General features: G+C 36.6%; 1 protein-coding gene across 2 annotated transcripts; it reads left to right on the forward strand.

The window, feature by feature from the left end:
• Positions 1-1,885: 1,885 nt before the first annotated feature.
• On the forward strand, positions 1,886-18,112 carry LOC149194447 (uncharacterized). Of its 2 annotated transcripts, none has more exons than XM_089405090.1 (2): positions 1,886-3,585; positions 17,743-18,112. In XM_089405090.1, exons 1-2 carry the CDS (start codon positions 3,292-3,294, stop codon positions 17,896-17,898), a joined length of 450 nt encoding a protein of 149 aa, XP_089261216.1. In that variant the 5' UTR covers positions 1,886-3,291; the 3' UTR covers positions 17,899-18,112. The 2 variants fall into 2 exon arrangements, with proteins under 2 accessions (XP_089261216.1, XP_089261217.1); XM_089405091.1 differs by lacking the exon at positions 17,743-18,112 and adding an exon at positions 6,055-6,431 and having other exon boundaries at positions 1,891-3,585.
• The last annotated feature ends 329 nt before the right edge of the window (positions 18,113-18,441 follow it).

Raw genomic sequence — 18,441 nt, forward strand, 5'->3', positions numbered from 1 at the left:
TCTCTCTAGAGCAAGAGAAATGAGGGTATTTGTATTGATATTTATAGAGCCTACCTTTGACCACATGGTTTAATCCCCATAAGCCACTTTCTTCTAAACTTCAACACTATTCAAAATTGCATTTCAAGTGTAGTGATGGGCTTATCTGGTCCTAGGTACACCAAACCCCAGTTTCCCTGTAGCCCAAGTGTCCCTTTACCTACTTCAGATTTTGATCCTACTAGTTTAGCCTCTTGATGTAGAACCATATTCCTCAAGAGTACCATATTTGCAAAATTTTATCCTTAGCACTTGAGATTGAGGACCATTTTGTCTTCAAATGTTCTCCCTACTATGAGATTAGAGGACGGTTGTTTTGTCTCTTCAAATATTCACTTTGTTCTCTTCAGAAACTCATGGCTTATGAGGACCAAGAATGCTTAGTCCTTTTTCTTTGGAAGATGTTTTATCTTTGTTGATTTCTTACTAGAGGCCAATGCCATGTATCCACATGCAATAGGTTGAATATATCTTACTTCCAACCTTCTAACACTAATAGGAAGAGGTTCTACGGCCAACTTCCAAACTCACATGATAGACTTGTGAGGTATCATAAACCCATTGATTCTTATGGCTTCATACCCATAAGACATTTCTTTGTGTCCTTGAATGTTAAAAGATCTTCTTCAAAGCAATAAATCTTGACTAAAAAACCTACTTCTTTTTGTTTTTCATTATTCACCATCTAATGAGGTTGTCATTTTTTAGTTATTTTTCTTTTTTCCTCATTTTATATTCTTTTCCTTTCTTATTTAAATATTCATTAGAAATTTTCACTTTTTCTTTATTATCTTTACACATCATATATTCTTTATAGTGTAAGAGTCAACCTTAATCTTAATAAACATAATATCTAAATTAAATTAAATATAATATATATTACAAATTAATTTAAAATTTTCTTAAAATAAAATGTGTAAGTTAACATTGATATGGAGTATGCCCCAAAACGACTATTATTTGGTTAAGAGCTTTATAGTGTAATAGTGAACCTTAATCTTAATAAACATAATATCTAAATTAAATTAAATATAATATATATTACCAAATAATTACAAATTAATTTAAAATTTTCTTAAAGTAAAATTTGTAAGTTAATATTGATATGGAGTATGCCCCAAAACGACTATTATCTGGTTAAGAGCTAGTCTTCCACAGATGTAAGGAAATCATTTAATGACCCAAGATCCATGGAAATTAGTTAATGGCCCAAGATCCATAGGTATTTGGCAAGAGTGATAGCCTGTCCCCTTACAAACCACCAATGGATAATTCAAAATGGTGTGTTTTTCCTTGAATAATGGTGATGATTGTGGATACCAACCAATGAGGTTTGTCTCCAGTGCTAGTTTGACAACTGAATTATGATAAAATTTTCCACTGTATAAAATAAATTAACATTGATATAATAAATTGTCTTCCTAAGTATGAAGTTAAACAACCATAAATACTATTTAATTTTATGCATAGAATTAACACTAAATATTATTAAAAATACTTAAACCTATTGAAAATGACTTAATAATGACCGCACATGAAACTAGCTTTTTTACAAATATTATTTAATCTAAAACCAATTTTTGGTCTTGGAATTAAACTTAACATTACTTCTAATTAACTAAAAACTTAACACCTTCAATATACAAAACCTAGGCCTTTTTTTGGCCATTGATCACTTATCATTTTTGAGTACATTTGTCCACTTTTAATTACATTTTTCGCTTAAAGAAATATGAATAAAAAAACTCACATTACTAATTGAAATGCCTTAGCTAGAGGACCAATATCTTCGCTAGCATGGCAATGGCCATTACCAAATAAGATGTCTCGCTCTACCAGGACTATAACGAAAATTTTGCCGACTTACTGATGAAGTCACACAGAAACACTAAACGCTTCCCAGACCAATTAACCTAAACCTTATAAACAATCTACTTTCTCAAAAGCACCAATTACGCCCATCATTCCGACGTCCACCCAATCTATAAGAACCTCTGTAGCACACATCCGCGCTACTCTGAGTTCACCATCTCCCCTCACCCTCACTCCCAATTTAGCATTTTATGCGACTCTCGAAACCCCAACTGTTTCCATCTTCTGAAACCACACCGATAGCAAGGTTTCTTATCGACGAATGTATAAATGCGGTTTTCTTCTGCAAATGCTGTTTGCTTCGTCGTTGTGGATGCTCTCTCCAGGACGATGCAAACTCCATTTGCAGAAGAAAACTGGATTTACTTGGTTACAAATGCTATAATAATTAATTCACAGCAAACCCTAGACTTCCCGAGACGGAAGGGTTTTAATGAAATCGGCGTTTGGAAATATCTCAGGGTTCAGATTACAGGATAAATTACTCAAATTCTTCAACAGAAACCCTATATTTGTTGTTAAGTATTAGCCGTCAGCTGTGGAACCGACGGTTTGTTTTTTACAGTTCGTGCTTGATCCCGAACTAGCTGATGTGGTTTCGAACCCAGAATCTGTTAAAAATGATGGGATGTTTGCAACAACAGCTTAACCATGTATGTCATATATGGAAACCCTAGTATTTCATCCTCGACTACGGTGAATAGCTTGGGGATTTGTAAAGGATGTCGAGGGGTTAACCATTGAGAAGGGTCCAAGGCGTTTGCTCGCGCTTCCCTTCTGTCGAGTATGCTCTGTTCAGCTCAAATTGGAAATGTTGAGAGAATTAGGGTTTATAGGGGAAGAAGTTGGGATTGTAGTTCAGAGGTTGCCTGAACTTCTGGGTCGTCCGATATAAACTGCGGCAGAGTCTCAAATGTCTTGCGGAAAAATGGAAGCTTCCTTGCAATTTTGAGTCATCTGTCGGCTTCGAGAACAGACTGAGGCCGAGTCTAAATGCTCTCAGGATCTTGATGATGAGGACCAAGTCTTTTAAGAAAGCTGAAACTCACACTTTAATGGACCATATTGTCCATGTCAGATGGGGGTTTTCATCTTAAAGTGGTGAGCAGGCTGCCGGAGGCGACATCGGAGATTGAGGAGAAAAATCCGTTGTAAGGGGTGGGAATTCAATTGGTTGCTCTGTTTTGTGGTGTTCGATTGAAGAGAAACTTGGAGGGTTTGGGCCTGCCGTAGTTTATGATTATTCTCTGCATCAATTATGGTATTCAAAGCTTCCATTTTGTCCTCACGCATTGCATTAATGGAGATACAAATACTGCAATTCATTGCATATCAAGAGAAACTACAATTTGCTGTGTGCCAAGGTGAAGACAATGAAGAATGACGCCATTTTTCTTTGACAACATTTTTCCTTCTGCTCTGGTTGCCAAATTTGTACGAATTTCCAAACCTAGCGTCACATGTTTCCTTCAATTGCTTTTGTGGATTGTATGTATTGGTGTGGATGAAAAACACATCGTGGAGACCCTAATACGATTGTTAGAAACCCATAAAACGGAGTTGAAATCTTGGGAAGATGCAATAGAGGCACTACAGACCCGCTTTCTCCCAGCCCATGGGGTTTCACCATCAGATGATAATCCAGGCTCAGATGCCCTTTCCTGTGGTTCAGAGGTACGTCTGATACATGCATATGTAAATTTTATTTTGGATATGTAAGTGTAGTAGGAATGCTTAACGAATCGATTTGACAATGAATGAATTCTTATATGCGTATTCCATGGCTTTGTAACTGTACACATATGTTGCATGGTTAACATAATGTGCCTACTAAGAGAGAACCATAAGCAACTCAGATTAACAGCATGCATCTACTCTACCTTTTGGCAAACTGATTATCAAATACCGATAGTTCGCATGAGGATCGCCGAGCAGCTGATTAATGTACATCAAATAGGTAAAACAGAGGGTCGCCTTTTCCCTGGCCTAATTTTCCCCTTTTTTGGGCAGAGACAATACATTTCGCTTCAGCTTAAAACTATTGACTTTTTTAACAAGTTTTTTTTTTAAAGGTCGCCTTTTCCCTGGCCTAATTTTCCCCTTTTTTGGGCAGAGACAATACATTTCGCTTCAGCTTAAAACTATTGACTTTTTTAACAAGTTTTTTTTTAAAGTAGTTTTTGAAAGTTGACTTAAAATGATATATATTAAACATAATATCTGATAGATAGTTTGTTTTTATGATTTTAGAAATACGTTGATTGTATTTTTCTATTGGTTGGGCAATTTAGTTTGGGTTTGAAAGAGAACCAGGCATCAAATTTGAAGATAAAGGTTTTTTTGCTCAGCATTTTTTTTTAATTGTATCAAGTTGGAGAATGTTATTTTTGGACCAAAATTTCAAATACATTTGAACAAGGATACTAGTTCAATATTTGAACAAGGATATTAGTTCACAGGATACTAGTTAACTAGTATCTCAATTTATATAAAAAATTTACAGAGAGAATTTAATAATACTATTTATTAGTATATATAGGAATTATATGGAGAGAATCAATTGGACTATTTACTTATAATTGATATAGGAATCATATGAAAGAAATTTAATATGACTATTTAGTGGATTATCTTCCTGATGTCATTTCTAAGCTACAATAAAATTGTTTCAAAATGCAGTTGTTCTTCTTACTCTGTAATTGGTTCAAATGTCCTAACAATTGCAATGAGCTTTTCAAATGCAATCAAAATAGAGTATTATTTTAAGGATCACTGCAACGTTCAATTAAAAAAAAAACTACTTAAAATCTCCAACAACTATAAATTTTCTATAAAGAAATCAATTTTAATTCCTGATGTCCACTTAAGTAGGGATAAAGAAGACATGGAGGGGCTTTTCATAAATCCAATCAAGCAGAGCAAGCATTTATTAAAGAAGGCAGTAGATACAAACATCTGAAGTCGGTGGAAAGAAGATCCACAAGTGGAACCACAGAAGATTGATAGATTTTGTTTGCAAATTCAAATGGAACCACAGAAGATTGATAGATTTTGTTTGCAAATTCAAGTAGCAAGAGGATGAGGTATTGATTTGAATTGAAATTGTTTCTCTTTATGAATAGCAAGAGAATGCACTGCAACCAAAACTTTTGATTCAATACCCAAAATTATAATGTAATTTTAATATACAAATGATATAATCATGCATGAGGTCCATACCATAAAATTCTATTATATAAAAATAATTTAAATTATTATAATATAAACAAAAAATATTAACATTTTTATTTTCTTAATTCCTATAATATATAAAAATAAATAATATTTTTTTTAATAAAAATAATGAAAAATATAACATTATAAAAAACCCTATTTAGACCGGCAGTTTTTTTTTACACTATGTATGATAGCTATACTTGAATGCTGATGACAGCATATACAAAATGTAACTTTTTTATTTACTTAATCATAATATGATATTTTTGGGTACTTTTTATTAAAAAATCCAACCTAACTTTTATTTCAAATTTAATAATTTTTTATTTTAATTATTATTTATATAAAAATAATTCTATGCTTTAGGGCTTTCCATCAAAGTCAGAGCGGTTAAGAACAGTGACGAGTTTAATTTTAAACTCAAAACTGTTACGACAAAAATCAACTTAAAAGGATGAAAAAAAACCTACTGAAACATTTGGTCGGTTTAAGGAATAATAAGAGGAAGAACAGGCGCCAAATGTACATGACTGACTTGCAACATGAACATCGATGCGCAATAGGGCAGAGCCAAATGTATTAACCTGTCAGACTGACTGTTGGGATGAACTGCGTAAATGTATTTCAGACATTCATTATGTTTGATGATGGGTTTACACATTTTATGCTCATATATGTTATGAGAAAATCAACTCTAAAATAAATAAATGAATGTTAACACTTACACATATCTGGTCTGGTCGGGTTTCGCAAATAATAAGTGACTGGATAAACGCCGAACTATGAATACTGATGCACAATAGGCCAGAGCCAATGATGGCAGTAGGGTTGGAATTGTACAACTGTATTAAGCTGTCAATTTGACTGTTTGGATGAATTTATTAACGGTATTTCACACATTCATTATGTTTCATCATGGGCATGCAGATTTTATGGTCATATTTGATGGCCGAAGTGCCTCATGACAACCAAGTTGGCTGTCAAATTCCATCCCTGAAGGGCAGAGTGGCAATATGGAGTAGCTGGACAGAGTAAATACTTATGAGATTGAATCATTGCATATGGACAAGAGTCGATTCGATTTAGAGGGTGCATGCTTGAGTATTTTTTATTTCTAACATTAAGTTGCTCTTGCTACCGTCTGTTATTTCTAACATTAAGTTGGCCTTATTCCATTTCTTATTATTCTCCCTTATGTATGAAATGAACAAATAAATAACTAATTTTAACTGCTGTTCTGGATCATGATGAAACGACTAGCTAAGTCTTCTATGTAATATGGTCACATCTTTCAGCAAAAGCAAACATAATTACAGGATCGAATGTTGCTTTACATATCCATTATTGCTTTCTCTCTTTTTATATATATATATCCGAAACACCATTTTGGCCGCCGCCGCCCTTGCCCCCCCATGTGATAAGCATTTCCAATAACTTCTTTTCAGCACTTCGTTTTTGTGTTTTCCTTTATATACAAAGATGGCAGTTTCTATTATTGACAGGGAGAAGCTATTGGATGGAGAAAAGAGGGAGATGACCGTGGACCAGATACTTTTGCTCCAACTTTTTAATCGATTTCTTTCCTATTATTATTATTATTATAATAGCTGGATACTAATGTAGAGTCGTTGATTGATCTACTAGATTATCGCTTGTTATTGTAGGTAAGACGTTAATGCAGCATGTTAGCCACCGTATACTGCAGAGTCTTCTGGATGTAGGAATTGTTCAAAGAGCATTACAAGAATTCTGTGGATGCACAGTTTCAGAATTTAGCAGTTGTGGAAATGCTTGAAAGTTGTAATGTTCCAAACTAGATTTTTGCAGTAAAATTTACAATTATCATAGAGGCATTTGAAAACCAGCGCTTTGGAAAAATGACCTTGCCAATGATTTTCTAATAATTGTTAATGTAAGGACATTTTGTAGAACATATGCACACAATTTATCATGAATCCCTTGTTTGAGAGTAGGCACAATGAATAAACTAAATCTTATTATATTAAACATGTTCAATGAAAAACCTAGATGACTCTTTCTAAGACTTGCTAGGGTGGAGTCTTTCACCACCAAGGACTAGTTATTTTAATCAACTAAGGTGGGTAACTTCTCCACCAAAGATCATGCTCAAGGTTATAAACCTTTAAAGATCATGCCCAAGGTTATAAACCCTTAAACAAGCTCCCAGAGCTGAAGTAAACAATCCATTAGATATCCAAACATGCCTAACCAATGACTTGAGCTCATTTCTATAATCTTTGGCTACCCGAACACCATGGATAAGTATTCTGTGGATACCAATACAATGGGAAAGCACTCCATGGGTACCAATACCATGGGCAAGTAATGCAAAGGCACCAATACTATGGGCAAGTAAATACATAATAATGTGACTTTATAGATTCCCCCAGTTCTACTAACCATATTTTAATCTAATTAACTAAATTATTTCCTTATAATGATCACTTGGAAAAAGGCCATGACAATCCTCCCTCCCAGAGATTACTTGTCCTCGAGCAATTGCCATAATTTGCATATCAATACCCAGCTCCCAAATGTGCCACTGTATCATCAGGCCACAAGTAGATCCACTATAGTGTTAACCATCCCTCAGACCTCCCCCTAGTAAATATGAAGGGCATATCTTCTAATGTGCCAATGGGGTTGTCACTGTTGCGCTATATCATCTGCTCCTCGGGAACCCAATCCACCAAATAGAGAGCATGCTCTCCATACTATGCTTGACACAATGTCACGGCAATTCCATTCCACTTGAGAAGATCCTGCTAATACATACTGGGTATCCTGCTATCCTGGTCGCTGAGAGTATACGTAGACATTTCATGGGGCCTGCACACTTCCTTGCCAGACAATCCTGCCCCTTGGGCTGACCTGTACTCCGATGGGATCATGAAAGGATGTGCAAACTCATTCACCCAGTCAAATTTTTTAATCAATGTAACTATAGTCCTGCACCCCTGCTAGGCCTATTATAAGGCCCATAGATACACCCAATTCCAGATCTAGATTAGGAAAGTCCTGTAGTATGCCTACCGAACAATCATGCCTCGATTTGTTCTGCTGAAAAGTCATATACTTCATCTCATTACCTGGCATAACACCCTCGAGGCCCTCTCCATAAAACCTCTCTCTGACTTGACTGTAAATGTGGCAATCGTCAGGATGAACTGCCAATAGTGAAGCATGGACCACTCTCATAGTCTTGTCCTTGAATGTGGACTCAGGGACCCAGTGTATGATGTCATCCTCTACTGTATACTTGTCATCCTGTAGGTGTACATCCCTCAACTCAGAGGCAAACTTGTTTTCTGAATGTTCCATCCCAACTGGAATACCCAATCTCTGCATGTTGCTGATCTCCTAGATAAAATACTGATGATAATGTTATCCATGCCCCCCATAAATCGGATGGTGTGCCCCACCATTCTGTCAAAAGATCTATCTGATCCTGCTGCCCATGATATCCTGCTTCGACTGAATCTGAGAAATTGCATCTACATCAAATGAACCCTTGACTCACTATCAAGCTCTGTTGTGTGACAACGTGATCCACCTGGCTCCCATTTGCTTATTTGGGAGTTTCCCATCCCAAATATGTGATGGTCCTTGTTGCACTATGCCTTTGGCTATAAGTGTCTCCTAGGAAACATCAACTTAGTGGGATACCGACTCATAATCTCCCTCCATCCCAACTGAAATGGACTTCTAAGTTCTGAAATAGCAATTATCCATAACCCCCCATGGAATGTGCCTTCCGTCATCTTTAGTTATCAACAACTCCTGACAAAGACCTTGTGTATAAATTCCAACAAAAGGAAAATTTCCACCATGTAAGTGTCTCCTAGGAAACATCAACTTAGTGGGATACCGACTCATAATCTCCCTCCATCCCAACTGAAATGGACTTCTAAGTTCGGAAATAGCAATTATCCATAACCCCCCATGGAATGTGCCTTCCATCATCTTTAGTTATCAACAACTCCTGACAAAGACCTTGTGTATAAATTCCAACAAAAGGAAAATTTCCACCATACTGATGCTGCGCCACTTTGATTTCAACTGGAATGCTCATAGATTGAAGCTCTATCTCATGATCCGGTTTTCCTGTAAAAGAAACCAGAAGTAGTCGGATCCTTCCTCATACCAACTCACCTCCCGACTATGCAAATCTGGATTCATTGTACTGCAAGCCTTGTTTGTGTACTACTGAAGAGGTATGCTTTGTAGCTTCTGAGTGGGCTTCTTTTGTTGCCTCATTAGAAACTCTTCACTGTTTCCCAACATGGGTAAGATTGGCAGCTGACCTAGCACATCTAACTCCAAGGTACTTAAGCTCATTTCCCTACTGGGATATGATGCCGTTGAGCATCTTGTTCTCTCCATTTCTAGAAGGCCTTATTTAAAAAATTCAATCTCTTTTTGAGTATGTTCCTGGCGACTGTCATTGGAAAGTCCTGTAGAAGAGATCAGTGAAGTGATACAATTGTCCTCATAGGTTGCGGCTGCCATATAAGATTGACTTTCCGCACAAGGCTCATCCATCTCCTCTGGTTCGAACCTTACCAATTCCTCATCAAGTAAGGGTTTAGCTTCCTTTCATGTTGTTTGACAACATTTTGTACCAAGTTAGAAGCAATTGCAGAAGTCACCTGCTTCTTTTTCTGGACAACCAATTATAAAGATATGATGGGTTCGAAAATCACATCACTTTCATCACACTTATCAATAATTGTACCCACGATGATTCTCATGTGATCATTAATGGATTTGCCATGGTATTTACTCATAGCATCGAGGAAATAATGAAACAGCTGTAGAACAAGATCAAGAAAATCATAGTCAAGAAGATGACCTTACCTCTGCCATTAATTTTAGAATCTAGGCTTTTTTGCCTACATGACCTTACCTTTGCCATTAATTTTAGAATCTAGGCTTTTTTGCCTACATGACCTTACCTTTGCCATTAATTTTAGAATCTAGGCTCTCTTGCCAAAAGATGGAATGTCAATTTGATTTAGCCCTTGGAAGCTTCCCGCAATCAGCTGAAATATTTCTGCATTATATTTCCCTTACAAGGGATTTTAGGAACTGTAACCCTTAAAACTTCACTCGGACAACGTGCAACAAGCAGCCTTATCTTTTTATCTCTATGCCTCAATAGCCTATACTCACCCAAGTTAATCATTGTTGGAACCATAATTGCTAGAGTCAACTGAGAAGGTGGTTGTCCTGCCATTTGTAATTTCCTTGTCACCTCCTCCAATGAACTAAGAAGGACATCTTTGGATCCAGCCAACTGTCCAAGTTGATCTCTTGCTCTGAAAAGCTGCTGTAAAAACCCCATCTTTCATAATAACTCGAATTTTGTCCACCAGCTTTAACCTTAGAGCCAAGAAAAATGTCGAATTAGAGCTCAGGACTGTCTTTGCTGGAACTACTCAGCGAACTCTACCACATATCCAATTCAATCCCGACATTTTATGTAATGATGACATAATGAAGCCTCGCCTTCCTCCAAAGAAGTGAATGCCAGAACTAAAAATGGAACAAAAAATCGCTTGTTACTGGTTTTCAATACGGCACCTACTGTTGGTAACAGATTAGGGAACCACACAATAACTTTTAGAAAAATTGTCCCTCCAAAGCGGATATGGGATTAACAAACCAATGAGTTCACCATCCAAGCTCGTGAGCCAATAATCCAAGCTACATAAATATGTTGAAACTGAGGCTCGAGTATATCGAATCGGAACAGAAAACGATCCATGCAAATACAGACACTATAATTAGAACACCCAGATAACAAACAGCTTGATTTGCTTCACTATAATTAGAACACCCAGATAACAAACAGCTTGATTTGCTTCATAAATCCCTGAGGGCATTTTAAAATAGGCTTCGATTAGCGAAGTGCCCAGAAATAATAGTTATTCGAAACCCCTGACTTTGATCTCTAGCAATTTTGAAGTCGGACACAAACCAAATATTGATCATGTGTTATTCCTCGCTCATTATTATATTAGTTGAATTGACTATCTTTCTATGAATTAAATACTCTAAGCGATTCTAAAACATTGTTCTATGCCCCAAAAATTAGAATGGCACCATCTTTCCTTAAAATTGGATAAAAACCTCTTCATTATTCACTTTTCTTCAGAACATTCTTCATATTCTTCAGCCCCCCATTAGACCAGACCTCACACAGAGGATCACAACATTTTTCAGGGTACTACCTTCAGAGAGAGGCACCAAGAGATCGATTGATACCAGTACGTATGCAGAGTCTAGATTAGTGAGGATCCGTGGGCCTTCACCCTGCTACACGAGATCTCAACCAATTCCGTCTCAGATCCGTCCCTGGGAGACAAGCTAGGTCCTCCAGCGTTCAACAGCATGTGAAGCCCCCAGGATACGATTTAGTGGACAGTTTGCACTTGCCATAGGCTCTTCATTGGGCCAACAGAGTCTGTTGAGTTTCTTCAATGTTATTCATTCAGGGTTAGATGTTAGGAGAGATGGGTCTGATCCTCAGACCTATTAGCTCTTGGATCTTCTACACTAGGGCCAGATGTTGATTTACTTAATGCATTTTATCTTTTATAGAAGACTGTTTGGTTTTTCCACTTTGTATATACATCAATGTACTCAACAGTGCCTTTGACCTACTTTGTGGTCATTAGTTAGACATAAATATAATTATCTTACATTATCTTATCTAGGCACACTGTTTAGATCCATCACCAAATCTATTTAAGCTCCCGTTGGTAGATGGGAAATTCCCTATAGGTTATTAAATGTGTTGTTCACAACATCAGCTCCTTCTTGCTAACGGATTCGGCTCCAATTTGTCTACAGTAACAGACTTTCAATTATTCTATCATTCTTGAATTTGTCAACTTCGTGTCTTCTCGTTCATTGGGAAGATACTCTTTCTGTGGGGGCACCTTTTATATTCCTAGTCAATGGCTCATTTTAATTGGAATCAAGAATAATCAGTTTTTTTCAATTCTCCTTTACAACGGCTTTAGAGTAGATATCGATTTATACTCACCAATTTTTGGATGGCGGCTCACACATTGTTCGAAGTTGAGAATCGAATAGTTCCTCTGGGCCGTACGGTGCTAGTTCCACGCGTCGACAAAGACGCACTCTGAGGCCCCAGTCACCATGCACCGTTCTTTAAATTTCTCTCTTCTATGCGGCCAAAGTCTAGCTTATGTGATATTTTTTTAACTTTTGAATAAGCCGTAAATCATCCATTGTTTAAGCTGCCCATCACAAAGTTTTCGACCTGAACAAAGATCTGGTTTTTACATCGACCTTGATTTTGGTTTAAACGCTGTGATAGCCTCGGTCTCACAACAATAACAAATTTCTGCCTCCATTTATTCACTATTCCTGTGCAATGTGACTCGACCCCGACTATGAGGCTGCACTGACTAATCGCACCAGCAAATCGAGCCACGAATTGACTCACTCCCTTATATAGTGGTTCGGTCCATGCAAATATAATGAATGTGCTTCTCCCAGATCCTACTCATGCGCACTAGTACATTCGGCTTCAGTGAACCCTAATTAACTCAACCCTGAGGCATGATTCAACTATCAATTCAATTATTTTGGTCCTATGGTTTGGTCTGATACTCCACACGGGTTCCCTGGATTTGACAGAATAATATTTCAACCCTTCTTACTCAGATTAATTCGCCTGGAAATAGACTATCAACTTGCACAACACCCTGGTTTCTGCCTCAACAAACCCTAATTAACAATCCAACTCTTGCAATTCGGCCCTTGACAACCCGGTAGCTCCATGGGTAAAGGATTGGGCTAAAAAAATTGCGCCCACTAGGGTTAATTTGGCACCTATAAGAGCTAATTCAGCCACAATCAAACTTGGCTCTTAGGTAAACAATTTCAACTTGCATTAAACCTTCCACGGCTAAATACTAAATCCAGCTAGGAAAACTAATCCCTCAGGCAGCTAGGAAAACTAGTTGATACCACTGTAATGTCTCAAACTAAATTTTTATAGTAATCTTCATAATTACCATCCACAGATTTTAAACCAATGCTTTGCAAAAATGACATTGCTAATGATTTTGAGCGAATTATTAATGCAAGGACATTTTGTGGAACATATTGTAGATAATTTAACATGAAACCCTCGTTTGACATCGAGCACAAGCAATAAACTCAGCGTTATTATATTAAACATAAACTCAGCTTTATTATATTAAACATGAATCTGAATATACATGAGAACCTGTTAAGAAACCAACAAGATGGCACAAAGAGTCGAAGATATAAATGGTTCACAATGACCTCTTCAATGAATTCGTTGACTTTCATTGAGAAACATGGATGGCTCCACTTTCGAGACTAGTTAGGGTAGATTTTTCACTAGATGGCTCCTCTTTCAAGATTAGCTAGGGTGGATTTTCACTATCGAAGTCTTATTATTTTAATAAACTAAAGTGGCTAATCATTCCACCCAAGAAAATCATGCTTCAGGGTAGCAAGCTTCAAGAGCCAAAGTAAACAATCCATCAGATATCTAGACATGCCTAAAGAATGACCTTGAGCTCCCTTTTATAATCTTTGGCCACCCCAATGCCATGGATAAACATTTTGTGGATACAAATACCATGTATATAATCTATGGGCACCAATACCATGGGCAAGTAAATCCATAATAATGTGACATTATAAAGTTCCCCTTATTCCCTTGACGATATTTTAATCTAATTAACTTAATTGTTTCCCTATCGTGATCACTTGGAAAAGGGACATGACAAAAGCACTTTCTCTCGAGGCATGAATTTTAGTATCAATAAAGTAGATGTTGAGGAGGAAACAATTTTATTCTTCCATGATTTGTCCCATAAAAGTAACAGAGGGACACTACCTTTGTTTCCCAATTTCAGGTATAATAATATTGATACTCCTGGGATATTGATCATTTGGATAGAATGAATTTGATAATCATTGTATTAATAATATGAAATGATAACTTTGACTAGAAATATATTAATCAATATTGCGATTGATGTTGTTGGGAGATGACAAAGTACTGATCATTTGGATGAATGAGTTTGCTATGCAGTGATTATTTTAAATGGTAACTTTGACAAAAAATATATTAATTAATTGTTAAATTATAGTAAGAAAATGTTTCATTTGACTTGTGCCTTAGTCAAATGGAGAAATTCGAATTTCCATATCAACAAGATGACTTGAGTTGCAGTTAGTAAGAGTGACATGGCCAAGTCACTTAGTTAAATTAGTCAATTCGAGTTTGTGGGCAAGAAGTAGAGTTGTGCATGAGTTGATTGCTAAGATATAACAATCTAGTGGAGTTATAGTTAGCGAAACTCAGATATCTGAGTTCTAGTCATGAATAAAGTCAGTAGGAGTTCAGTTGAGTAGTTGTAATCGTTGTTAACTCACTGATATTTTAGTTAACTAGTCAATTTACTAAAAATAACCCTAGTCATGCATGGAATTCGAATTGGTTAGTTGAGTGGATGAAAAAGGCATCAATGCAATCATTATTGTATACTAGTGAATGTACATTGTTTGCATGTAGCAGGTGAGGATTTTCTTTTGGAAATTGCGCAAGCAAATATGATTTTTCCCTATTCTTTAGGAGTTAATTTTCTCATGAATTGTGCAAGGAAATAGGAGTAGGAGGCTTAGATTTGGCTAAGTATTTGCCAGAGCAGACTCAAGAGAAAGAGATCAATATTGTAGTGCAGGTTGAACTTCAAGGATTGAAGCTGTCATTGTAATAGATCGATTTTCTCTTATGATATAATACAAACAGAAGAGGTTTTTTTCCTAGTTGGGTTTGTCAATAAAAACACTGTGTTCATTGTGATTGGATGATTGCATGTGTTTCTATTGTATGTTTTCCCTTCCGCTGATTGAGTAGAAGAAAATGGTGCCTATTATTTTCAGTCTGAATTCATTAGCAACTACAAATTTGGAGTTATTTCTACATGGTATCAAAGCTATTGAAATCTACATAGAAACAAGGTTCTTGATCTTCTCTTAGAGAAATTTCAAATGACAGAGTTTGGTGGTGCAGATATTTCTTCAATGTAGGAGCAATGCCTTTCTATGGATTAAGTCTTGAGTATACATTGGAGGACACTTAGAATTTCATAGCCTAGAAAGACAGAATGGAAGTTGTGTTGGATGACAATGGAGTATTGGAGTACACCCAAACTGATATTCCAAAACCAACAACATCAAATGCACAACAAAAGGCAAGATGATTATCTTGGAGGGAGTCAGAGACCATGTGGTTTCGAGTTTGCATGGCAAGCAAACTGCTTATGCAATGAGGAAAACCCTCAAAGAGTTATTTGAAAGCAACAATGATGTCATGAAATTGGCATTGAAAGATAAACTCGGGAACATTCAAATGTAGAAAAATGAAACCATTATTTAGTACCTATCCAGAGTCACTCAGATCAAAGATGAACTTGGAGGAGTTGGAGAGAATATGCCACCATCTGAACTAGTGAGCTTAACACTTCTTGGTCTTTTGAAGTCTTGGCATAACTATCAAGATTTAGTTAATGGAAGAGACAAGCTCCCAAATTGGGAGAAACTTTGGTCTAACCTGGTGCAGGAGGAGATTAGAAGAAACACTAATGATGGAGTCTCATCCAAAATTGATGAGGAAAAAGATTTTTCTCTAGTTGGCAAAGGGAAGAATGCCAAAGGCAAGAAGGGCCCAATGTGAGGCAGAATCCAACCAGAACCATGGCAAGAAGAAATAATTCAGTAAAATTAAATGCTTTCATTGCCATGAGTATGGACACTATGCAACCAAGTGCCCACATAAGAAACCCAGTAAGGAACTTGCAACAACAACAGGAGGAGATGCTCTCACATCATAATTCGAGTTGGATTTCACCCTCATTACTTGCATGGCAAGCATAATAAGAGGGAGTGAGTGGTACTTAGACTTAGGTGCTTTATTTCATAGGACATGAAATAATGATTTTTTTAGCAACTTAGAGGAGAAGGACCTAAAATTATACATAGAGCTTGGAGATGATAGAAGGTATAGTACCAAAGGGATTGGCATTGTTGCCTTCAAGGGGGAGTCAGGCTCCCATCTTCACTTAAAGGATGTAATGTATGTTCCCGGTCTAAAGAAAAATCTAGTTTCTGTAGCTGTACTTGAAGACAAAGGATATGATGTGGTTTTCAATAGAGGGAAGGCATATTTGAAGCATGTTTCTATTGGACAAGTAAATTGGTGTTCAAGTTGAAAATAACTACAAGCTAGAGGTAGATTTTTCCGTGTATGTAGTCATACCTCTAGGTGTAAGGCGAGGTGATGTAGAGCCTTAGTACCAAAGTTGCAAAGATTTGGACAAGGTGCATAGGAGAGCAACAACAATTGTAGTATACTATTTTCATGGATCATTACTCTTGCTACATGGGCCCACAGTATGTAGTCCTATCTTGGGAGACAGTTGCAACATAAAGACACAATTGATTCAATATTTTGGATGCTTCTCAATTGCAGTTATTGCAGTAACAAGAAAAATGGTGAAAGGGAGTGTTAGTTGTGTTACAGTACATTCCTACAAAGGAGCAGGATGCAGATATCTTGACAAAGGTTTTGTCAAGAGGCAAATTTGAGTTCCACATGAGAAGGATTGGGGTGGTTAAGAAACCTTTTCTTGCTAAGGGGGAGTGTTATATTATAGAAAGAAAAGGCTTCATTTGACTTGTGCCTTAGTTGAATGGAGAAATTCGAATTTCCACATCAGCAAGATGACTTGAGTTGCAGTTAGTAGGAATGACGTGGCTAAGTCACTTAGTTAAATCAGTGAATTCAAGATTGTGGGCAAGAAGTAGAGTTGTGCATGAGTTGATTGCTAAGATCTAGTAATTTAGTGGAGTTTTGGTTAGTGAAACTCAGTTATATGAGATCTAGTCATGAATAGAGTCAATACGAGTTCAATTGAGTAGTTGTAATTGTTGTTAACTCACCGATCTCTCAGTTAACTAGTCAATTTATTAAAAATAGCTATAGTCATGCATGAAATTCGAATTGCCTAGTCGAGTGGAGGAAAAAGACATCAATATAATTATTATTGTATACTGGTGAGTGTACAATGTTTGCATGTAGCAAGTGAGGGTTTTCTCTTGGGAATTGTGCAAGCAAACATGAGCTTTCCCTATTCTTTAGGAGTTAATTTTCTCAGAAATTATGCAAAGAAATTGGAGTAGGAGACCTAGATTTGGCTAAGTAATTTCCTAAGCAGACTCAGGAGAAAGAAATCAATATTGCATTGCAAGTTGAGCTTCAAGGATTGAAGTTGTCATTTTAATAGATCAATTTTCTCATCTGATATAATACAAATAGAGGAGGGGTTTTTCCTAGTTGGGTTCCCTAGTAAAAATACTATGTTCATTGTGATTGAATGATTGTATGTGTTTCTATTATATGTTTTCCCTTCCACATATTGAGTAGAAGAAATTTGTGTCTATTGTTTCTAGTCTGAATTCATTTGCAACTGCAAATTTCGAGTTATTTGTACATTAATGCTGTAGTGGATATTGCAGGCAAATGATGGAGGAATTTGCAAAGGAAGTGAAGCGATTAGCAGAAAGAGTTTCAAATATATGTGTGAAGATTTGGGACTAGAGAAAGGGTATCTTAAAGGAAATCCTTGTAGGGGGGAGCTGCAATACCTCTTTCTTTGGCATAAAAATGGGTAACTATCCATGGTTGAGGCTAGACCTCGTCGACAACCTATGATTCCCCACGGATAGTAGTAGACTCATTTCATTACTACAAGATGATGAAATCAATGGCCAACCTATTCAAGACACAAAATACAAAAGGATGTGGCATTGCATGCTTGCTAAAGAGCATACCAATAGAATCTCAGTGACACTTTGAGTGATGCAGAGGTGTATCCTTCTACACAACCAATGATCATGTTGGCATAGTAGAATGGGATATCAAGGTTTGAATTTCAATATTTTGCAAACAAAAGATTAAACTTTACTATAACATTTATCCTGGGCATTTATTTATGAGATTATGTTTTGTAGGTCATGCTCCTAGGAAATAATCACAAGTATTTACTAGAGGCTAAGATGCAAGTGACAATTGTCTTCAACCATTTCAAAGAAAGGCTTATGAAATTCATATTTAGGTATTTGAAATGATCTAATTTGAATGGATTTGTGGTACATGTTTATCTCTTCTTTGAGAATCCTAGTTTTCCTTCTTCATGTCTACACACAACAGATGGA

Source organism: Pinus tabuliformis, chromosome 2_2 (genome assembly GCF_031772625.1).
Source record: "Pinus tabuliformis cultivar Carrire ecotype Pingquan chromosome 2_2, CPIR1, whole genome shotgun sequence".
Lineage (NCBI taxonomy): Eukaryota > Viridiplantae > Streptophyta > Pinopsida > Pinales > Pinaceae > Pinus > Pinus tabuliformis.